The sequence below is a fragment of the Muntiacus reevesi genome, chromosome 4, assembly GCF_963930625.1.
Source record: "Muntiacus reevesi chromosome 4, mMunRee1.1, whole genome shotgun sequence".
In the NCBI taxonomy this organism is placed as follows: Eukaryota; Metazoa; Chordata; class Mammalia; order Artiodactyla; family Cervidae; genus Muntiacus; species Muntiacus reevesi.
The window spans coordinates 158,687,313-158,711,760 of record NC_089252.1 but is presented as its reverse complement, the minus strand read 5'-3'; the positions used below and the strand labels follow the sequence as shown (position 1 = coordinate 158,711,760).

Genomic DNA, 24,448 nt, shown 5'->3' with positions numbered 1-24,448 from the left:
TAATGGTAACTTCACATAACTTTTTTTTGTCTTTCGTGTTTAAATGAATTGGATTTCCCAAGGGGTTTGTGCCCCCACATTAGGCAATTCAACCCCTGGGACCTGCAGTGGAGAGATAAGCCCCAAAACATTTGACTTTGAAAATCAATGGGGCTTATGTCCAGGAGACCCAAAAACTCTAGGGAACTGAGATTCCAATCTGAAAGACTCACATGCAGACTCACCCTGAGACCCAGCACAAAAGCATTACCTAGACCTAAGTGAGGGAGATTCACTTGCTAATCTTAAAGCCTCCAGCAGAGGGGTGGGGGGATATTGGGACTCTGTGGGAATGGAAGTGCTTTCACTTCTGGTGCTCCCTTCCACATAACTCCTGATTCTGTGGTCTGGGCAGTGTAATCACGTTTTCTCAGGGTCTACGATTTGTGAGGATTCACTTTTAGTTGGTTTTGTTGAAGATGTAGTCATTGGGTTCTTCTGATATCCCGTTCGGTATATTTGGTTTTTAGGAGGAGTTGTTCAGTCACCAGGTCATGTCTTGCTCTTCATGACCGCATGGACTGCAGCGCACCAGGCTTCCCTGTCCCTCACCATCTCTTGGAGTTTGCCCAAGTTCATGTCTATTGAATCGGTGATGCCATCCAACTGTCTCATCCTCTGTTGCCCTCTTCTTCTGCCTTCAGTCTTTCCCAGTATCAGGGCCTTTGCCAATGAGTCTACTGTTCACATCAGGTGGCCAAAGTATTGGCATTTCAGCTTCAGCCCCAGTCCTTCCAGAGAGTATTCAGGGTTTATTTCCCTTAAGGTTAACTGATTTGATCTCCTTGCTGTGCAAGGGACTTTCAAGCGTCTTCTCCAGCACCAGTTTGAAAGCATCAATTCTTTAGTGCTCTGCCTTCCTTATGGTACAGCTCTCACATCTGTACATGACTACTGCAAAGACCATAGCCTTGCCTATACAAACCTTTGTTGGCAAAGTGATGTCTTTACTTTTTAACACACTGTGTAGGTTTGTTATAACTTTCATGCCAAGAAGCAATCATCTTCTAATTTCATGACTGCAGTCACTATCTGCAGTGATTTTAGGAGTTGTTGGAGAATTCAGAAACTATGCTGCCACCACAATTATAGCACAACTAACTCATTATTTTATTAGTGTGTCTGTGGCCAATATATAGGGAGCTTGGATTTTTTTTTAATCTCTAAGTTTGAAAGATAAATTTACATATAAAATTTTTTAATTGCATATTTTAACATCTTAATAAAGGAATTTTTTAGCATCTGTTTATTACCTTTTGAGGAGTTATGTATAAATACAGGATTTTTGTCATTAATATTCTTCTTGATTTTAAATGTAATATACATTGCTTGCCTCACAGTGTTAAATGGGTATAGTCTCCTAATGGACATTTTATACTAATTGCAGTATGGTACATGAAATTATAGGTAAACAATTGTTAAGGTAAACATGAAACAACTTCACTAAACATTTATTGAAATAAACCTGCGTTAATTGAAGAAATTCCTTGCTTGACGGAAACAAATATTTTCAGAGCAACGTTAAGGGAAAAAAATGAAGTTCTTTGTTTATTTTCACAGGTAATGAATAGTTATACTTAATTTTTGTATATTTTATGAAAATTTAATATGTGAGGTAGAATTATTTGTAATTTTAGATTTGCCTGGTTGTTTCCACATAGCAAGTGCTAAATAAAAACTTCCAGTGTGAATGTTGTAGGAGGGGGCAGTATTAATATTTTATAATTTTATTAGTAAAGACTATATAGTCTTCTGAGTCTAACATCAAACTTTGGAAGTTAAAAAAAATAAAATGATCAATTTCTCATAGGAACTGAAGTTAAAAGATGAAGAGTGTGAGAGGCTTTCTAAAGTACGAGATCAACTTGGACAGGAATTGGAGGAACTCACAGCTAGTCTATTTGAGGTTGGTCTGTTTATGTCTTGGTCAAGAGCAATGTCTTAATTTTTATATATTGATAGAATTTTTTTTGAGGGAATCTTGAAAAAGATATGCTTAGTTTCATGCATATTTGTAAGTCCTCTAAAAAATATTTAAGAAATATAGAGGCTACAACTTAAAATGATGTAAAAAACTATGGGCTACTAGAATCAGGTGGTTTAAAAATGTGAATGAAAAGAGAGGAGGTAAATTTTAATTTGATTTTACCAACTGTTTAGGGGCTGCTTTCAAGTAACTTTATATGCTTCCATAACACAGATGGAAAACCTTTGAGGTAGTTTTCTGAAAGGGGATGATTTGAGGAACATTAGAAGGCACCTACCTTTATCTCCAGCCTGCCACAGGATCAAAATTTCTACCCAATTCAAGCAGTGTTTCTCAGTAGGGGTGCCATTGACATTGTAGGACATTAGCATCCTTGGTGTATTAATCAGGGCTTTCCAGGAAACAGAACCAATAGGATGCATGTCTGTGCATACATATATCTATATATGTGTAGAAAGAGGCTTATGTAAGGAGGTTGGCAAGTCCAGAACCCGGAGGATGAGTTGATAGACTAGAGACCCTGAAGAGTTGATTGGTGTAGTTCCAGTCTCAGTCCAGAGGCCAGAGAACCAGGAGAGCTGATCATGTAATTCTAGTTTCTAGTTCAAAGGCTGGCAGGCGTGGGACCCAGGAAGAACTGGTGTTTCAACTTAAGTCTGAAAACAGGAAGAATTCTCTCTTTCTTTTGGAGGATGAGCCTTTTTGTTCTAACAGGCCTTCAGTTGATTGGATGAGCCACACCCACATTGAGGAGGGCAATCTGCTTTACTCACTTTACCAATTCACATAGTAGCTCATCCAGAAGCATCTTCACAGAAACATCCAGAATGTTTAACTAAAATGCCTGGGCACCTGGGGCCCAGTCAGGTTGACACACAGAATTAACCATCACGCTTGATGTTGCCCCCAGTATTCTAGTAATACTCCCTCATCATTTTGACAACTTTTAAGTATCCTTGTGGAGGGTGGGGAGAGGATATTATTTTCTAGGTTAAGAACCACTACCTAGCACACCTCCTTTAGGTTTTAAGATCTTGAGCCTTCAGAGGTTCTTTATCAAAAACATTGATGTGTTACTAGAATGGCTAGTGTCATTATCACTTTACCAATATTTTCTTTTTTCCCCTGAAAATTTGTTCTTAAAATTTTTAATGAAAAAATGGATTTTAGGGGAAAAGTTTCTTCACCTTTGTTATTTTTGTATATGCAGAATCCTTTTTAGTTTTAGGTATGCATATTTGCTTGCATAGTTGTAATCCTAATATATTTTGTACTTTAAATAACATCTTTTCATGTTACTACATAGTCAGTGTCATGAAAATCATAATCTATCCAGTGTATATGCCACAGTTTTTATTGTTATAAGTAATATTGCAGAGGATATTTTCAGAAGTGTGGGCTTTCCATGCCCCCCTCTGCTCCCTTTGCTCTCTTACTTGTCTTTTTTGGGGTGATTTTCTTTCATGAATGTTTAAAAACTTTTTTTGTTTGTTTAGTTAGCTAGTTATCACAGATAATAGGAAGATAAATTTAAACTTAGAAATAGTGGGAAATTAAAGATATGGAGGGCTTTCCTGGTAACTCAGATGGCAAAGAATCCGCCTGCAATTCCAGAGACCTGACTTTGATCCCTTGGTCAGAAAGATTCTCTGGAGAAGGGAATGGCAACCCACTCCAGTATTCTTGCCTGGGAAATCCCATGGACAGAGAAGCCTGGTGGGCTGTAGTCCATGGGGTCTCAGTCGGACATGACTGAGCTACTAACATACACAGATCTGGAACAGGAGTTATGTAATGTTACATTTTTATGTGTAGAAGGAGTGTACAGAAACATAAGGCATTTCTTTCAGTAACTTCTGGTTAGAAGAAAATTTTATAATATAGTGTTAGTAGATAAGAAAGCAAATACATTATGCTGCTTATGTTAATGTTGGTTTCCTACCAGCCTGCCCTTAATTTTAGCCCCCACTCAGTTCCCCCAGCTGCACGTACATGTCATTTTGTTAGGTGAAGTAGGAGAACAGACAGAAACTTTGCCCTGTCTCTAGCAGGATGTGAAACACCAGAAGTGCAGTTTGTGCAATGAATGAAAAAATTATCTAAAAAGCATAATTTTGGGGTCCCTAATTTATCTCTGACCTAACAGTGACTAATAACCTTAACTGTGTGTACTTTCTGGGAAAGAAACTACACTAATTAAAGATGATTTCAGTAATGAAGAAAACTGTATTCAAACCAACTGCTTACTGAGTTTAGAAAAAAGGAGAGAAAATTTTTCTGTGGTCTCAATTGTGCCTTCATGATCTCAGTTTACCATTGTTTTATGAAAAAATATTTTTGCTTACATTTTGTGTATATGTGTAAATAGTTTTTTTTTTAAGAATTAAAGATTATTCTGAATAAACTCAATTTATATAATTTTGGTAAGCTTGTAAACTGAGATTAGGCATTTATATATGATGAATAATCTTGAATATAATTGCACTTTGTATTTAGCAAAAAATACAAGATTATAAAGTTGTATATATGTGTGTATGTGTATATATATTTTTCTTATAGTATTATGGATTTTGAGGTAATGTAAAATATAAAATGAAATAAGTTGAAAGAATGCTTTACAAAGTAGTCTACATTTAACATGGAAAAAAAGACATGTAGTCTTAAGATGATTTTATGTTTTTTCAGCCAATTTTAGTAAATGTCTTTGATATGCTTAGTTTCTCTCAACAATGCTGTAAGAACATATTGCACAAATTATTTTGTCTGTGAAGAAAATCATAAGTAGAGTTAAGAATGCTGGGACTCAAATTCATGACCTTGATCTTGCTTTTAAGTACGTTGAAAGTCATAAATGGCACTTCCCATTTCTTTCAAGTCACAGAGACAAATTTGAGCATGAACCTTCATTATGATGAAGATATTAAGAATTCCCTATGTACTAGGCACTGTTCTAAGACATATGTACTTATAAATTATGCACATATACTAACACCCATCATAATGTTACATACACATAAAACACAAAAGTTTTAAAAATAATGAAATAATAAAAATACTTAAATTTTTTATAATGCAAAAGTATTCTCACTAAAACATATTGTATATGTGTATATTTATTTAGTGAGAACATTGTGATTGAATGTTATCTTGCTTTTGAAACCTTGTTTTAAATTTATGATCCAGATGATGATATGGTCTAAATTCCATTTTTAAAATTTAGATGTAATGCTACTGTTAACTCACAGATATACTCATCTGAAAGGAACGAGTATGTCTTTTCCTGTAGTAAATCATGATACTGAGTTTTCAGTCCCATTGCTAGTTCTGTGAAACTTTTTCCATAACTTTCTCTAGTGAATTTTTGTCTTCTCTAATGCCCACAAATTGTTTTTGAAAACTAATCAGAAGATGGTGAATAAACATTATTTTTAAAAAAGAAAAAAAAAATCAACTTAATTTGAATCACTGCTAACCAGAGAGGAAAAAAATTCTGTCTTCAGCGTTTGTAAATATATGGACATGAATGTTTGTATAGATCACAGGTCTGCAAACTATAGCCTGCAGGCCAAAACTGGCTTATAAATACTTTTGTGCAACCTAATGAGCCAAGGTTGGTTTTTACATTTTCAGATGGTAAGAGGAGGAAAAAGAATCGAAAAGAGGAATATTTTGTGACATATGAAGACTCTTATGAAACTCTTATTTCAGTGCCCATGAATTTTTATTGGAATGGCTACACTCATTGTTTTTTTGTCTGTGGCCGTCTTCACACTATAGCAGCAGAGTTGAGTCATTACAACACAGACCATATGGCTTAGAATTCTGAACTACTTACTATCTGGCCTTTCTAGAAAGTTTACTGACTTTCCTATGTAGATGATACTTACATAATTTTTTGGTTTCAGAATGACAGTGATAGAAAAGTTCTCAAGCTCATATATCTTTTGATGTCTTTTGTCAGTTTTTAAAATCCTATGAATTATCATTTTAGATACTCCTCTTGCCTCATTCTAGCTCTTTTCTCTTTCCTTTTTGGACTCCAGTTATATTTATTTTAAACCTCTTCAGTATATCCCTTATATCTCTAAGGGGACAAATCACCCCAAGTTTCAGCTCACTTTCCTCAGTTTACTTCTTCTGGATCTTGGTCTTCTGGTTCTTAACTATTTTGTTGCTCTCTAATGCCTTCAAAAACATTTAAAAAAAGTTTGTCCAGCTTTTAAAAACTATTCTCTGTAGGAAGTTTGTTCCAAGTGCGTGGTCCGCCATTAATGAAAACAGAATCCAATTCTAAACATTAAACAAATATTCTCTCCATAGCACATGTTACTTCTGGATTCATAGTTAAAATGTCACTTATCTTGAAGGATTAGATTAGATATACTTATTATTTGAAAACTACCTGTCAAGTAGTATTTTAATGACAGCCACTTGTACAAATTCAGCACATCTGAAATACTTGTTATTTTTAAAAGAAAAATGCTTATCTCGTTATTAAATTTGATAGCTCCTACAGGCTTTGACACAGGATAGCCAGCATAACGGTGCATGGAATATTCTGACAGTTAATCTCATCTCATTATGAGCATTGATAGTAAAGCTTGTCTTATTTAAAATAATGTCTGTAAATTTATTATAATACAAGGGCACACACAAGGTGCAATGTCGTTACATACTCTGAGAGCAAATGAACAAATGGGAGTGCCATCGTGGAACTCTGGCGTGGAGAACCTCCACCCTTCCCTGAACAGTCGACAGACCGAGTGAGGGTTCTCTTGTCAAACTGTTAAACATCTCTGAAGCTGATTTCTTTCCTTCTGCCTTCCATCACTCTTCCTCATGAACAGTAAACTGAAGTTCTAAGATCTATGCTCTCACATCCTGGGGGATTGTTGCAAGCACCCTCTGTACTGTTCCAGTCCACCTTCATATTTTATAGGCAGCAGAGAAAGCTTTTCAAAATACAAATAACATAACGTCATTCTCTTTCTTAAAAAGCCACAAGGCTTCATAATGGATTTAGAATAAAATCCAGAATTTGTACTCATATTTTATTTGATTATTAGAATGTCTTCAGAGTGTAAGCTCCTTAAGAATTATCAGCGCCTGGAACGGTAGCTCAGGAATAGATGTCATGAATAAATGTTGTGTGAATAAAGAAGAATTAAATACCTAGAGTTTCATATATTTGGTACTAAAAAATTAAGATCTTAGGATAAACTCAACCTTTTTCTATTGCTCTGCACAAAACCAAGATTTAATGTCGATTTGTGAGTATTTTCATTGGAAGCTCTAAGGCTTCTCAGCTGTTACTCCTGTAAACTGCAGCATTACTGATGTGTTAGTATTTTTGCTTGCCTCTCCTGTATGTCTTTGCTCTGTGGAGTAATATGAATACAAATTATAAAAACCTAACTGCAGAGAAGTTGGATTTGACATGCGATCATGACTTTTCCTCCTTTAACATTTGCAGTCTTTACACAGTATTAATTAGAATGATCAGACTAACCCTGCCTGCCTCTGTGGTAATAGATGCTAAATAAGGTACCTATTCTTTATTCCTAATAATTGATCTGCCTGATGACCTTTGCTGCTTCTTTGGCTGTTGACACTGAATACTTAATTTTGGGCAAAATTTTCTTAGTGTATCTTTGTTTCAATCATAGACACCTGTTGAAAGATTTTTGGAAACAAATGCTAAATACTTTGTTCCCAAAATATGAGATGTTAACTTTTGCAGGAAGCTCATAAGATGGTGAGAGAAGCAAATGTCAAGCAGGCAACAGCAGAAAAACAACTGAAAGAAGCACAAGGAAAAGTAAGTTTTACTGCTTTTAATGGGATAAAACATAAAGAAACTAGTAATTACAGTTTGAAAAATACCTTGATGTTTATTGGATTTGTTCTGATTATAAAAGTAGTGCTTACTTTAGAAGATTTTTAAAACTACAAGACACCATAAAGAAGAAAATAGCTACTACATAGAATTAATAGTGAACATTTGGTGTACATTTATATTATAAGCAAATGATTTAAAGCTTTGTGAATCACACATATTATCAAAAGGATTATATAATTACATTTTAAAGTCAGTTATTTTTTAATTCACTAAAAAAGGCACTGAAATGTTACTAGATTTACTATTTTAGAAATGAACTGCACCTAATCATAAGCTCTTTTTAAATATGAAGATTCTGAAAATTTACATCCATTCAGTGACTCAGTTGTGTCCGACTCTTTGCGACCCCATGGACTGTAGCATGCCAGGCTTCCCTGTCCATCTCTAACTCTTGGAGCTTGCTCAAACTCACGTCCATTGAGTTGGTGATGTCTATGGCCATACCGCCCTGAACACACCTGATCTCATCTGAAAATCCTCATAGTGAAATGTGAAACATTTTGATAATTTTAAAATTTTCATCTGACATTGTGAATAGCAACTGAATCCAGACTGTATGGGAACATCAAAAAAAACTGATTAAAAATTAAAAAGCCCTCCCAAAAAAACCGTTTAGTTTACTTTTCTCTTATTCAGTTCAGTTCAGTCGCTTAGTCGTGTCCGACTCTTTGCGACTCCATGAACCGCAGCACGCCAGGCCTCCCTGTCCATTACCAACTCCCAGAGTCCACTCAAACTCATGTCCATCAAGTTGGTGATGCCATCCAGCCATCTCATCCTTTGTCGTCCCCTTCTCCTTCTGCCCCCAACCCCTCCCAGCATCAGGGTCTTTTATTACTCCACAGGAAATACACATTAAACTTATGTTTCATCTCTGAAAGTAACCAAATGGTTAACATTTAGCTGCATCTGTTATAAAACATATTCAGTATATGTGACTATGATGATTTCTTTTCAAGATTGATGTACTTCAAGCTGAAGTAGCGGCATTGAAGACACTTGTATTGTCCAGTTCTCCAACATCACCTACACAAGAGCCTCTGCCAGGTGGAAAGGCACATTTTAAAAAGGGGCATACAAGAAATAAAAGTACAAGCAGTGCTATGAGTGGCAGTCATCAGGACCTCAGTGTGATACAGCCAATTGTAAAAGACTGCAAAGAGGTAACTCGTCCAGGACTGTCCCCTCTGACTCTGTTGGTACTTAGTAATTCTCATCACTGAGGTGTTGGTTATGATTTTTGCCAGCAAAAGTTTTAGTACAAAATATTCAGTATTAAGATGGGGGAGGCTTTGTCTAGAGCTGGCTGCTTTCAGGGATTCTTCGGTTCCCTTCTCTACCTGGCTGACCTTGGAGTACCTGCTGGAAACTTGGTAAGTTTCTTAATCTCGATATTTCATTTAGGGAGCAAACTGTTGTGTGTTGTATAAAGGAGAGTGGGTGACTTTAATGATCTGGCTAGTCAAAATTTATTGCTTGCATGCTCTAGCAAAATATGAATATAAGAAATATATGAAAATATTAGGTGATTTTCTTGAAGAATGGTGCATTGTTTTTACTTAAATTCAGGGAGAAACAATTTTATATCAGTAAGGAAGTCCTGGAGTTAATTCAGATAATTAAGCAACAAAAAATAGAACTGATGGTAAGCTTATAATTTTATAAGATATGTTATGAGGATAGCTGAGATAATGTGCTAATACTCTGAGTTGTTTTGAGTAAAAATTGTGTAATTGTAAAATAGTTTTTACTTACATGTGTTGAGAAAGAATGTCCAAGGGGATTGATCACTAATTAACAAGCAGCCTTTTCCCATTTTTTTTCTTGAAAGTTGTATTTTACATTGTCGAATTCAAGTCTCTCATTAATCTTTAAGAAGCTGTGCTTGTTTAGATTTTTACATAGAAGCCAGGAGTTTATTAAGTTGAATAACCAGACTTGTTGCTCATTTTAGTTGAATTGCATATTGTTTAGTTATTTATAAAAAAAAGATGCTGGTGAGAGAAAAGTTCAATACTTGGTTAAATCTGAATGTGATGAAATTAAAATTCACACTGGTTTCTGTTAAATATTTAAGAAGCATTTTTAGTCATAACTTTAATTCTGATTTCTTTCAGTATTGATAGCATTTTTAATTGCTTGGTACAACTTGTATTTTTGCTGTGGTTTCTCAGTGTGTGTACCCTTTCCTCCCTGTTGTTTACACTAAGAAAATTTAGATGTTTCTCATGGAACGTTTTAAAGTTTCGTATTTATGAAATTCCTTAAAATATGCATATAGACAGCATATAACATTTTGCTTTTTGGCTATATCTTGTAATACTTTGTGAAAAACTTGTCAATATATTTTATTAGACAAAGGAAACACATAAATTTGGCCTGTGTAAATTTTAGATGTAATAGTTGGACAGAAAATGGAACATGTCCATGTTTCTATAGAAAATGTGATGGGGGCCTTCAGTCATGACGTTTACAGTGTATGTTCTGAAATCACTGAGCACACAGGTGCATGCATGCACACACAGTGAGGCAAGGCTTTGAGATCATGTCACTCAGATGTGAGCTTTTACTGGTTTCTTGCTTGGTAACCTTGGTCAAGTTATTTTATCTCTCTAAACCCTCGTTTCCTTGTCTATAGATGGAGGTTATAATATTTATCTTGCCCAGCTTTGAGGATTAAATGTTTGTGAAGTGCTTATTGGTATAGTTCCAGACAGAGTCAGTTCTTAAAATGTAGTTTAAATTATTGCCTTTCAACTAGAATCTTTTCTCAGAACACTACTTACCCACTTTGGGTTTTCTATCCATCAAAGGGTAGACTTTACAAAGAAAATTAATTTGTAAATGTATTACTTAGCTGCTAATATTTTTATCCTTTTGCCTTTAGCTTTGATTCAAGGAATTTATGGATTGGGATGAAAAAAATTCATATTGAGATTGCCATTATACACCTTAAAGGAAAGTCTCTAGGAAAGCTGGGGTACAGGCAGTCTTTCGTTACTTTCACATAGACTGCACGCACATCTGAGTGAGCTGTCCTGGAGGCCGTAGATGCAGTCCGTGTGTCATTTACAGGCTATCTAGTGCTTCTGGACAAGAGTGGCTTAGAGCTGCGGGCGGGTGAGGGACACTGCTCTGTGTTCGGGGGGCTGGGGGCTGGGTGGGTCCTTATATGCTGATGGGCAGGATTGAGCTGGGCTGAGGGAATCCGAAGAGAAGAATACTTGGGAAAAATTATTAAACTGGAAGGAAAGAGAAGAGACAACTGGAAGAGTGAATCGGAAGGCCGGTGCCTGCTGGATTTATCGGTAACTCAGATGGTAGATACTAGATGTTGAAGTGACAAAAAAAACCTAAATGAATGTTTTATACTTGAGATAGTCAATTTAGGAGACTGTGTGTGTGTGCTGCTTTTAGTTTTGCAGCTTATACAGTAAAAATTTAGAAAATTCTGAAAGTGCCTTAAATAGCTGAACAGTTGGTGTCACTTTTGACCCCAAAATAGATTTCACAATTTGGTCAGCCTCTACTTATTTAAACACTTGTTTTAATTAGCTTGGTTCCAAATTGTTTATTTTCAGAAGACTTTTGTGTTCAGAACAGTGTGCACCTGTGTCTTAAGAAGAACTCCACCATTAGTGTTACACTTTTTTCGGTGGGTGGGTAATAGTAGTGATCATTGACACCATAGTGGATACATTGAAAAGCACCCACTAGTTATTTGGGAGTTTAGATTGTTTTTTAAAAAGAATGAAATATTGCCACTTGTAGCAACATAAATGGACCTAGAGAGCATCATACTCACTGAAGATGTCAGAAAGAAAAACACAAATATGATCACTTATGTGTGAAATCCTAAAAAAGGTACAAATGAATTTATTTACAAAACAGAAACAGACTCACAGACGTAGAAAGGGGTCTTATGGTTGCCAAAGGGGAAAGGCTGAGAGAGGAATAAGTTAGAAGTATGAGATTAAGAGATATACACCCCTGTATATAAAATAAGCCAAGAATTTACTGTATAGTACAGGGAACCATGGGCTTCCCTGGTGGCTCAGTGGGGAAGATCTTGCCTGCTAGAGCAGGAGAGGCAGGTTCAATCCCTGGGTGGGGAAGATCCCCTGGAGAAGGAAATGGCAATCCACTCCAGTATTCTTGCCTGAGAAAATCTCATGGACAGAGGAGCCTGGTGAACTATACTCCAGGGGGTTACTAAAGAGTTGGACATGACTTAGCAGCTAAAACAACAACAGGGAACTATATTCAATACCTTATAATAATCTATAATGGAAAGAATTTGAAAAAAAAATATGTTTAATTGAAACACTTTGCTATACACCTGAAACAAACAATATTGTAAATCAGCTATACTTCAATTAAAAAATTGCTATCCCATATTATAACTAATCAAGAATGGTTCAATTGTTATTTTAAATAAAGAATATTTGTTTTTTGGTAATATATTAATTAGGTTTTGGTTTTATAAAGTGATTTTCTGTTTGTACTTTTTTAAAAGTTATTATATGTTTTCTTTTGTCAGGCTGACTTATCCCTGTATAATGAATTCAGATCTTGGAAGGATGAGCCCACAATGGACAGAACCTGTCCTTTCTTAGACAAAATCTATCAGGAAGATATCTTTCCTTGTTTAACCTTCTCAAAAAGTGAGGTAATTTTAAAAAACTTTAATAGAAATGCATTAGAGTTGTTCCTATACCTTTTATTTAGACATGTTACATATTTTAGTATCTCATATAAATAATTTATAAAATGTCATGTTTTATCATTTTCTCCACTCCATACTAGGATCATAATAATTTCTTGGCATTCACTTACTGATCCTCCTTCCTTATTTGAGCAGAGGATCACTCACACTGCAGTGTGCTTTGCACTGGAGTGAAGTATTAAATATGTTAAGGGGGTAGGGCTTATTTCTTAACTTTTAGTCCAAGAGTCAGTGTAAAGGAATTTCTGTACACTTCAAGCTGTTTGTTTGGTTTATCTGTATGTGATTTTAAAACTCCTGTTTAGTTCCTTCATCTTTAAAACAGGGGGAAAAATGCCTTCCTTGCCCGGGTCTCAGGGTTGTTAAGACAAAACGAAGTCAATTAAGTAGATAGAGAAACTTCCCTGGTGCCTCAGATGGTAAAGCATCTGCCTGCATTGCAGGAGACCCAGGTTCGATCTCTGGGTTGGGAAGATCCCTTGGAGAAGGGAAGGTTACCCACTCCAGTATTCTTGCCTGGAGAATTCCATGGACAGGCGAACCTGGTGGGCTACAATCCAGTTCAAAGAGTTGGACATGACTGCGTGACTAACTTTGACACTTTCAAGTAGACAGAAAACCTTAAAACACTATGCAAATGTAAGGTCATAATTTTAATTTGTTCTTACATGCGGAAGGTTTGTCTACAAATATTCAATCAATAAATTCTCTAAAGAGAATTTAGAGAATTTAATTACAGTACTACTTGTAAGGAGAAGTTAAGAGGAAGAATAAAATGCTTTTGATATATAGCTGTTAGTCATTATGTCTCTGGCCCTAATTTTAGATAGATTGCTATGTATAAGTAATCTTGCCAGAATAAAGTAGTTTGCCCATTTCATCAATTGTTTATCAGTTACTACCATCTCCATCTGGGCATTTCATATTTGATAATTTATTTAATTCTTTTGTATACTCTTGTGCACATAAATATGAGATCAATAAATATATAGCTCTGTTTAAATTAAATATATTGCTCTGTTATGATGACCAGTAATAAAAAATAATGCATAAATTTAGCAAAATCAAGCATTAGGATATTCATTTTGAAGTGACTTTAATAGTGGATGTTAAATGTGGATAAGGGATGATCTGGAATTAATGTCTTTAATTTCCTTCCAGAAAATGAGAAAAGTTATTTAGCTGTAACTGAATCACTTTTCATAACAATATTGAAGTTATAAAATAATTCAAACCATGCTTATGTGGTTCCTTTCTTTTTCATTAGCTAAAGCAAATCTAGGGGGACTTGGGGAAAATAATCTTTAAACATCAGTTTACTGTGAACTAGAATTTTTACATTTTCCTGTCAGCATCTAATACTTTTCTGTGTTCTGTGAAGTTGGCTTCAGCTGTTCTGGAGGCTGTGGAGAACAACACTTTAAGCATTGAACCAGTGGGATTACAACCTGTTCGATTCGTGAAAGCATCTGCAGTTGAATGTGGAGGACCAAAGTATGTTTTAAAAATCATGTCTTGTGGAAGAATACTGAGTTTTAAAAATTTTATGTATTGTAGTTACTTTAATTTTTTCTGGTTTTAAATATGGTTAAATCTCTCGGCGGTTTTCTGTTTAGAGTCTGTGCAGTCCAGAGACCAACCCGCAGGCAGTGTGGGGATTTCAGATGTATCGTCAGTGGAGAGCTCTTTAATTACAGACCTGTACGTGGGATCCAGGTAGATCAGGTGTCAGAAACTTTTTTTTTTAAACTACATATTGTAATCCATTACCTGATTATGAAATCTCTTTAATGGGTCATAAGCAGATTTTCTTTTTGTTATACTTTTCATGTTGTGGGCTTTTTGTATAAAATATTTTTTCCTAAAGTTTGCTGTCAAAAATAATTTGACAGTGAATTATACAGTGAATTAGACCAGGTCTTACCAAGCATGAAAACAGGTTACCAAAAAGACTTGGCTAGTCCTCTCCTTCAGTACTGTCATTGTAAAGCTTTCTCATTTTGGTAAAGAAACATTTCTGTCTTCATGTGTAAGAGATATTTGACAGTGTGTACCTTCAGGAGTGACTCCACATTTCATAACAGAACAAGTTTTTTTCCAACTAGTTCTGGGAGGAGGAAAGACTGAAACCAGAAGTACTTAAAAACCTTTGTCATAGCTGTTTAAAAAGTGACTTTGAAAAATTTAGGGGAAGCTTCTTAGTTGGTTAAAAACTGGATCAGTATGAGGGGACTGAAGAGCCCAGGAGAGCTCATATGCGTGCATGCTAAGTCGCTCAGCTGTGTCCGATTCTGTGCCACCCCATGGACCATAGCCCGCCAGGCTCCTCTGTCCATGGGATTCTCCAGGCAGGAACACTGGAGTGTGTTGTCATACCCTCATCCAGGGGATCTTCCTCACCCAGGGATTGAACCCACATTTCTCATGTCTCCTGCATTGGCAGGCAGGTTCTTTACCACTAGCATCACCTAGGAGGCCCAAGAGAGCTCCTCAGTTCAGTTCAGTTCAGACGCTCAGTCGTGTCCGACTCTTTGTGACCCCATGAATCGCAGCACGCCAGGCCTCCCTGTCCATCACCAACTCCCGGAGTTTACTCAAACTCATGTCCATCGAGTCGGTGATGCCATCCAGCCATCTCATCCTCTATCGTCCCCTTCTCCTCCTGCCCCCAATCCCTCCCAGCATCAGGGTCTTTTCCATTGAGTCAACTCTTTGCATGAGGTGTCCAAAGTATTGGAGTCCTAGCTAGCAAAAATTGAATCCTATCAGGCAGGCTGTTTGAAGGCAGAAGAGGAAACGGCTGGTTGAGATGAACTGCCAGGTCTGTTAAAGCCGGGTGTGGGGGTTGTCTGGTTCTTCCTGTATCCTGTTACGCACACTGCAGTCTCACAGGGTCAGTCAGCGCTGGTGTTCAGGTGACTGATTTCTTCAGTCCTGTGTTTGCTCGTGACCCACAGGTCTGTCCACTTAGAGCTGTGTCCTGTTTTACACTCCCCATGCCATACTTGTAGTGTATGGTGGCCTCTGAATTTTGGGGAAGAGATTTACATTCCTAGATTCTACCCATCAACAAACTCCTGGGTATTTTTATCCTGATCTTTAATGATAGCAGTTTTTGTACTTCTGAGTTCTGTGTTATACCTTATTTTACAAATAGCAGTTTTTATTGTATGATTTTAAATTTATGGTTGCATTATATCTATCCCACATATTAAATGTGCAATATCATCAAATGAAATCTCAGTTACAGTAGATTTTTACAATATTTTACTAAAATAATTATACTGAATGAAAGTGAAAGTCACTCAATCATGTCCACCTCTTTGTGACCCCATGGACTGTACAGTCCATGGAATTCTTCAGGCAAGGATATTCTAGTGGGTAGCCTTTCCCTTCTCCAGGGGATCTTTCCAACCCAGGGATCAAATCCACATCTCCTGCATTGTAGGCGGATTCTTTACCAGCTGAGCCACAAGGGAAGCCCAGGAATTCTGGAGTGGGTAGCCTATCCCTTCTCCAGTGGATCTTCCCGACCCAGGAATCAAAGGGGGTCTCCTGCATTGCAGGTGGATTCTTTACCAACTGAGCTATTTAGGGAACAATTTACATAGTTAAGGGTATTGTTGTGCTTGTGAAAATGGGGCCAGAAGCCAAGATGCTTGCAGTGCATAGTGTGTGGAGAAAACTAAAAGAAAATGTTGTCTTTTCTTTTCTTTTTTTTTTAAATGAAATGTGAAGTATGGCCCCGGCTAAGGCTCTTGTGGATGAGATTGTCAAGACAGTCAGTAAGCGAGTGGCATAGTGCTCTGGGAATTTTGTGGAAGGCAAGGTCACTCCACTGGTGGTGATCACAACTATTCTTGGAGGGGCTTTGGTCTGATCTGGACTCAGAAGCATGGGTGGAATTTGGATAACAAAGACTGAAGAAGGGAACAAGGAAACTATGTTCAGTGGATGATGAGTGCATGGGGAGGAAAGATGTGTAAAGAAAGGGGTTAGAGGTGACCGGTTGGATGGGTGCTGTGAGCTTTTGGAAGTTAATAGGAAGGGCTCTGGATTACAAGATGATAGATGCAGACTTAGACACGCTGACATCCTTGAGTGAAAATGGCAAGCAAGGCTTTGAACTCTTGGGACTAGAGCTGTTGAGATACTGAGGTAGTGTAGTATGTTTTGTTTTTTTTTTAAATTGGAATTAGAGCTCAGAAGACAGCGTTGAATTCTAGCTCAAATAAAAATATATTAACTTAGACACTTTATTATTTTAAAAGTTGATACTTTTAACCATTTTACCTGAGTCATTTGAAAGTTAGAAAAATAGTAGACAAACAGATATATGTCTGCTTCCAGAAGAGCAGTGTAAAGGTGATTTTTATGTTTGATGGTACTTTTTTTCTCTTGTATAAATTATACTTAAAATAGTATAGTTCGAAGGACTTTTAACATTTGTGCTTTAACTTTCTTGATCGTCCATCCTCCTCAAGCTAGTAGTAGTGCTTTTAAATATTGTTATAGATCATTAAAGGAATTTTCTAATAAAGGAACAGTGAGGTGGAATCTCTCTGAAAAGGTAAGGATTCTTTTGTGATTTGAATGGCCAAAATTATTCTCTTTTACGTAACCATTTGTTGTGTGTTTGCTTAATATGGAGCCACATTCATTTCGTATGTCTCGTAAGTATAGCTGAAAATTCAATGTCTAGTTAATACATTTTTCTTTATAACTTATAATGTCCTATAAATGCTATTGGCCACTTTCTTTTACTTTAGAGCTACCCTGACTTTGCATTGACGAGGAGTGGTAGCTGCCCTTAGTCAAGCTTCTGATTTAGCAGGATGACGGCTGGGCTGCTGTGAGTCCAACCTGATCTTACTGAGCAAGTAGAGCGACAGGTGGCCTGTCGCTTAGCCAGCGACCACTGAAGGTCTGCTCCCTGCCCGGCGGATACTTACTGCCAGGCAGTTAAAGGCAGTTAAAAGATGAATACGGGACATTCTCTGATCTCAAGAGACTTCCACCCTCTCGTAGCCTGAAAACCCTCATACATGTTGTAGTATGCAAAGAGTTGTTGGTATATCTAAATGTAGTGTGTACCCTTTGTGTAATTGTAATTGTTAAGATGCAGTGTATTTGTGAGGGATCTTATTCCTTTGTATTTCTCAGTCCTAGATGCCACATTAAATTCATATACACCAACCCAACACACCAAAAAGTATCCCATCTGGAAACAGTTGTCCTGCAGGGCATCAGTAACATGTTTTGAGACTTGAGCAGTCACTTTAAGTTTTTTTCAACTAAGACAGAAGTCGAAGTCCCAGTGGAAAGCTGTGGCCTTCCCTGCAGCTGATTATTTGTTTGTAACTTTGTTCCTGGTTAGGACATACATTGGAGAAGGAAATGGCAACCCACTCCAGTACTCTTGCCTGGAAAATCCTATGGACGGAGGAACCTGGTAGGCTACAGTTCACGGGGTCGTAAAGAGTCGGACTTCACTTCACTCACTCCATACTTTATCACTGGAGAAGGAAATGACAACCCACTCCAGTATTCTTGCCTGGAGAATCCCATGAACAGGGGAGCCTGGCGGGACGTGGTCCATGGGGTCGCAGAGAGTCGGACACGACTGAAGTGACTGAGCAAGGACATATATTAAAACATCTAGCTTTTATTTCTAGAACCATACTGAATGCTATGCCTGTAAACTTCTACTAGAATGTAAGCCCTAGAGGGTAGGGCTTTTGTCTTTCTCATCTTCACAGAGTGCCTGATACAGGGTAGGTTGTCAAATATTTGTTGTCTGAATGAATGTGCAGCTTGTTCAGAAAGTAGAGGCAAAATCCTTTTAATTTTTAAAAACTCAAATTTATCCTTATTTTACAGAAAATGTGCCCTCACAGGTCAGAGCAAGTCCTGTAAACACAGAATTAAGCTAGGGGACTCAAGCAACTACTATTATATTTCTCCTTTTTGCAGATACAGGGTAAGTAACGTAACCATGAATTTTAATAAAGCCCTCTTTGATGTGAAACATTTGACTGTTTGACATTCTTTTCTTTTTGGCCTAGATCACGTCTGTCTGTAACTTTTTCACATACATTCGGTACATTCAGCAGGGACTTGTGAAACAACAAGATGGTGAGTGTCAATTCATTATAAAATATTTTCATGAAAGTTCAGTAAAAAGTATAGAACATAATAGTAATGCTCAAATAAACATTACTGGTACCTTTATATTGAATCTGTTTTATAGGTCTAATAAAATGTGTGAAGAATTTGGGAACAAAAGCATCTTTTAAAACATACTGTATTTAATGCTTAGATTTGTCACATTTTACTCTAATCTTGAGTTTGAAGCAGGATCAGTTTTAATGTTTAAGGAATATATGATAAACCAGATGGTAAATGTGAGAGGAGCATAAAGGCCATAGAATATACTCCTTAAGAAATAAAATTGAGCAAGCTCTAAATGTGGTCAGGCTTATTTTAATTAGTGGAGCCCACAGGGCACTAAGCTTTTTTCTGTATTTTCTTCTTTCACGTGTGAGTTAATAAAGTAGTCGTGAGGGCAATTCCTAATGGAGTAAAGATCACTGTCTTCTAAATCAACAGAAACATGTTGATGGTATATCCAGAGAGCTAACCTAGTGCCAGGCTGGCAGCATTTTTAGTTGTAGTCTTTCATGACTAGTTATGATTTTATAGTCGGATGTCTTAAATGCAGGCATAGAAACTAACATGACCTGACAACTCCAAAATATATATTTGTTAATACACATGGTTGTTTTAAAACAGAAATAGCAAATACTGACTTAGGGACAAGTCCATGCCAATTTTGTATTTGAAGTTGTGGAGAATTTTCCTGTTTATCTTTTTCCAGACCCTGAAAATTTTCTTATACTGAAAAACTGGTAAAAGCCTACTGTGTTTTAGTAATGTAAATCAGTGAATGTTAATCCTTTGGAAGAATTAGTTGTGTTGGTAAAAACTTAAGTTTAGCATCTTCAGACTCTGGTATATTGAAAACAGTCATTTGTTTATAATCCCATGTAATTAGGTTTCTTTTTTTTTTTTATGGGTAATTAGGTTTTAATGCCTAAAAGAGTAGGGGTGAAACCTGCCTCTTATCAGTATTGAAAAGAGGCTGCAGAGCGGACAAGCAGGCTTTAAACTGTGCGGTACTTTCTATGACTGGTAAAAATGCAAAGTCACGTGGGCCTCAGGGAGGCATCATTGCAAACACAGCTAGTGAAAGTGATGGAATTCCAGTTGAGCTATTTCAAATCCTAAAGTGATGCTATTAAAGTGCTGCACTCAATATGCCAGCAAATTTGGGAAACTCAGCAGTGGCCACAGGACTGGAAAAGGTCCGTTTTCATTCTAATCCCAAAGAAAGGCAATGCCAAAGAATGTTCAAACTATGGCACCATTGTACTCATCTCACACGCTAGCAAAATAATGCTCAAAATTCTCCAAGCTAGGCTTCAACAGTACACGAACCATGAACTTCCAGATGTTCAAGCTGTATTTAGAAAAGGCAGAGGAACCAGAGATCAAATTGCCAACATCCGTTGGATCATCAAGAAAGCAGGTGAGTTCCAGAAAAGCAGCTACTTCTGCTTTACTGACTATGCCAAAACCTTTGACTGTGGATCACAACAAACTGTGGAAAATTCTTCATAAGATGGGAATACCAGACCACCTTACCTGCCTCCTGAGAAATCTGTATGCAGGTCAAGAAGCAACAGTTAGAACTGGACATGGAACAACAGACTTGTTTCCAAATTGGACAAGGCATACACCAAGGCTGTGTATTGTCACCCTGCTTTTTTAACTTATATGCAGAGTACATCATGCAAAATGCCAGGCTGAATGAAGCATTCAGCTGGAATTAAGATTGCCGGGAGAAATATCAATAAACCTTAGACACGCAGATGACACCACCCTTATGGCAGAAAGTGAAGAAGAACTAAAGAGCCTCTTGTTGAAGGTGAAAGAGGAGAGTGAAAAATTTGGCTTAAAACTCAACATTCAAAAAGCTAAGATCATGGCATCCAGTCCCATCACTTCATGGCATATAGATGGGGAAACAATGGAAAAAGGGACAGACTTTTTTTGGGAGGATCCAAAATCACTGCAAATGGTGACTGCAGCCATGAATTTAAAAGGCGCTTGCTCCTTGGAAGAAAAGCTATGACCAACCTAGACAGCATATTAAAAAGCAGAGACATTACTTTGCCGACAAAGGTCCATCTAGTCAAAGCTATGGTTTGTCCAGTAGTTATGTATAGATGTGAGGGTTGGAGTATAAAGAATGCTGAGCGCCAAAGAATTGATGCTTTTGAACTGTGGTGTTGGAGAAGACTCTGGAGAGTCTCTTGGACTGCAAGGAGATCCAACCAGTCCATCCTAAAGGAGATCAGTCCTAGGTGTTCATTGGAAGGACTGATGTTGAAGCTGAAACTCCAGTACTTTGGCCTCCTGATGTGAAAAACTGACTCATTAGAAAAGACCCTGATGCTTGGCAAGATTGAAGGCAGGAGGAGAAGGGAACAACAGAGGATGAGATGGCTGAATGGCATCACCGATTCAATAGACATGAGTCTGAGCAAGCTCTGGGAGTTGGTGATGGACAGGGAAGCCTGGCGTGCTCTAGTCCATGGGATCTCAGAGAGTTGGACACAACTGAGCGACTGAACTGAACTAACTGAACTGACTTTTTCTGACTTTAATAAAATGTAAATCTTTTTGAATAGCTGTTGGTTGGTAATACTATTTAAGCTTAAGAACAGATGATTTGTGCCAAGTTGTCAAGCATATTTTTTCTACTTGTTATAAAAGAGTTTTTGTAGGGACGAATGAAAAGTACTCTACTTATAAAAATAAGAAGAAAGGGTCATAAGTGGTGGGGATTGACAGTGATGAAAGTGATGTCTTCTCTGGCTTCTCTTACTCTTTCATTTCACAGTATTTGGTACACATTATATATTGCATGGGTTTGTAGTAAATTATTATTGATTTTACATTCTGTTTATTATCTGTGCCTTGTGTTAAAAAGGATTTAAGGCAGCTAAATGTAAAGCAGGGTTTCTCAGCCTTGGTACTATTACTATTCTAAGCCAGATAATTCTTTATTGAGAGAGGCTGTCCTGTGCATTGTAGGATGTTTTAATAGCATTCCTGGGCTTTACTCACTAGATGTGAATAATGAAAAACATTTCCAGACATTGCCATATGCACACTGGGGGGCAGAATCTCCCTGGTTAAGAACCACTGATCTAAATCAGTCTAATCTGATCATATGTCAGAGGGAGACCTTTTATAATCTAAAACAGAGCCAACTTTTCCCCACGTACTAGAGGGGACTTACAGAAGCAGAGAAAATAGAAATTTACAGCTTATCCTCTTAATTTATTTTTATTTCTAGTTGAGTCATACACAGAATCTTTCCCTGTTATTACAAAGAATGTTACTAAGTTCTCTGGAGTGTCTCGTGTTTTCCTTTTTTCCTATTTACTCTGTTAGTTTTAATGAAAAGTGAAAAATGGCCAAGATATAGCAAACTAGAGCAAGAAGATCCATAAGTGAGATAGTAACTCTTGCACAAACGAGCATTGAGAATAGTCACTCAAGAAAGCAGCAACATCGCCAGTTACTCAGGACGCTGAAATGTCTACCTTCTTTTGGACTAAAATGGTAGTCATTGATAATATCTAACAAATTGTGTTGGCAAAATCATTAAATATATTTATTAATAAAACTGGGATGCTCAGAAGTACATGGAAAAGTTAGTGTGAAATAAGTGATAGGATGTTAAGCATTAGGTATATCATTAGAAATGTCCAGTTGGCATTTCAGCTAATCCTAAATTTTCATTGAAACGAAAATAATTAAGATGATATTTTATGATTTATGTGTCCCTCTTTTCTGTTTGTGTAGTTGACCAAATGTTTTGGGAAGTTATGCAGTTGAGAAAAGAGATGTCATTGGCAAAGCTGGGCTATTTCAAAGAGGAACTCTGATATTCTGCCTGGGACCATCCATGAACCTCCCTGAAGACCTGGAAAATGGCTGAATATTTTTACGGTTACTTGATATTTATTTCCAAGGAGCGGGTCCAAGACTTTTTCCCTCTTTTGCAGATTATACTAAGAAGTACTGTGATTTCTTTTTAAACTGACCTATGCTGTGTTTGCTTATTATTTAGTTGAACACACTATAAAGAATTACAGGTGTACTAGTGATTGTAATTTATAGTTGCAAAAAATAGCTGAATAAATAAACGTTAAACTGAGTGTGTTTTTGCTTTCTCTTCTAGCTCTGACATGGTGCATAGGGTCAGTTGAATTTGAACTGTAATTTTCAAACTGTTCAGCAGCCTATGAAGGACAAGGAAGAAGGCTAAGTGGACAGGATCACCTTCCTCCCCCCACACCCACTAGAATGACTCTATTTTTGTCTGTTTTTATATGTTAGGATTAAAAGAAAAGACTTTATTTAAAGAAAGACTTCTTCTGAAAAGAAAGTTCTCTGTTTTTAATCATTCAGTTCTAATTTAAAGAATCCCATTATTGTGGTGATTGGTTTAAATATATCCGATAGAAGACATTCAAATTTTATCCTAGAGATGCATTCTTTTGGCATCTGGATGTAATGTATCTATACTTTATATTTCTTGAGCACTGAGTAATCATTGAAAGGACTTAAAGATAAATTAATATGATGTGCCCTCCAGGGAGTTGTAAGGGATGTGGGTTGAAAGAGTGATACCTGCAAAGGATAGACTGATCATAGAAACTCTTGATTTATAAATTTCAAATTATAAAATAGAAATTGCTTGGAAAAACTAAGAGTAAATAGTTTCATGAAGCATGCATGCATGCTAAGTCACTTTAGTCTTGTCTGACTCCTTGTGACTCCATGGACCATAGTCTGTCAGGCTTCTCTGTCCGTGAGGTTCTCCAGGCAAGAATACTGGAGTTTCTTTGCCCTCCTGCAGGGGGTGTCCCTGACCCAAGGATCAAACATGCATCTCGTAACATCTCCTGCACATAGTAAGTACAGAAAAGCAAAAAGAAACAAGAAATTACTTTAGTGTCCCCATCTAGTGAAAGCCACTCCATATTTTTGAAGAATAGATTTTCAGATATTTTCTACCTACATACATACATTTCTGAAACAAAAAGTAAACTTTTTTTTACTTAAATATTCTACAAAGCTTAATCACTGTAAGGTTTTGATTTTAGGATATTAGCATAGTTTAATTAATTGTGTTTGGAGATCACTATACCCAACTCAAGAATATGAAATTGAAAATGAAATTTGACACTAGATTTCATGTCTTTATAGTTACTCTCATGTGAGGGCATAATAAACATGCTCTCAGACTTTCAAAGCTTCAGAAGATTTTTCCACCCAAAGATGCAAATTAAAAACACTTTTGAAGAAAATACTAAAATAAAAGAGAAATCCAGGAGATGCTTGAGATTTGGAAGGAAAAATGATAGCTTATTGATAACTTAGAATAAAATACAAAGGTAAAGAAAAATATTAAATTTCAAGTATATTCATAACAATTTAGAACTGAAATTCTTTATGGTATCAACACAGTTGGAATGGAAGGAGACCAGAGAATATGGGGATATATTAAAGTTCTCATCTTGTTAGATGAAAGATGGAGATATCAGTTAAAAGTAAAAGACCAAAAAAAGACCAAGTAGAGAACCAAACAGTATGATATGGAAATAAAAGGTAAAATGATGAGATAAACTCACTAGTAAAAAGATAATCAAATTGGATT

At 36.7% G+C, this 24,448-nt stretch overlaps 1 protein-coding gene across 7 annotated transcripts in view; it reads left to right on the top strand.

Annotated features, from left to right (window-relative positions):
• Positions 1-22,942, top strand: part of RAB3IP (RAB3A interacting protein) — a 50,911-nt gene extending 27,969 nt beyond the window's left edge. For 6 of the 7 annotated variants that reach the window (XM_065934644.1, XM_065934639.1, XM_065934641.1 and 3 more), the window contains 8 exons: positions 1,850-1,945; positions 7,767-7,844; positions 8,885-9,088; positions 12,466-12,594; positions 14,033-14,145; positions 18,532-18,631; positions 18,717-18,786; positions 22,588-22,942. In XM_065934644.1, coding sequence (XP_065790716.1) covers positions 1,850-1,945; positions 7,767-7,844; positions 8,885-9,088; positions 12,466-12,594; positions 14,033-14,145; positions 18,532-18,631; positions 18,717-18,786; positions 22,588-22,670 — 873 coding nt within the window. In that variant the 3' untranslated portion in view covers positions 22,671-22,942. The remainder of the gene's footprint in view (positions 1-1,849; positions 1,946-7,766; positions 7,845-8,884; positions 9,089-12,465; positions 12,595-14,032; positions 14,146-18,531; positions 18,632-18,716; positions 18,787-22,587) is intronic. The other variant, XM_065934645.1, reaches the window with a different exon arrangement.
• The last annotated feature ends 1,506 nt before the right edge of the window (positions 22,943-24,448 follow it).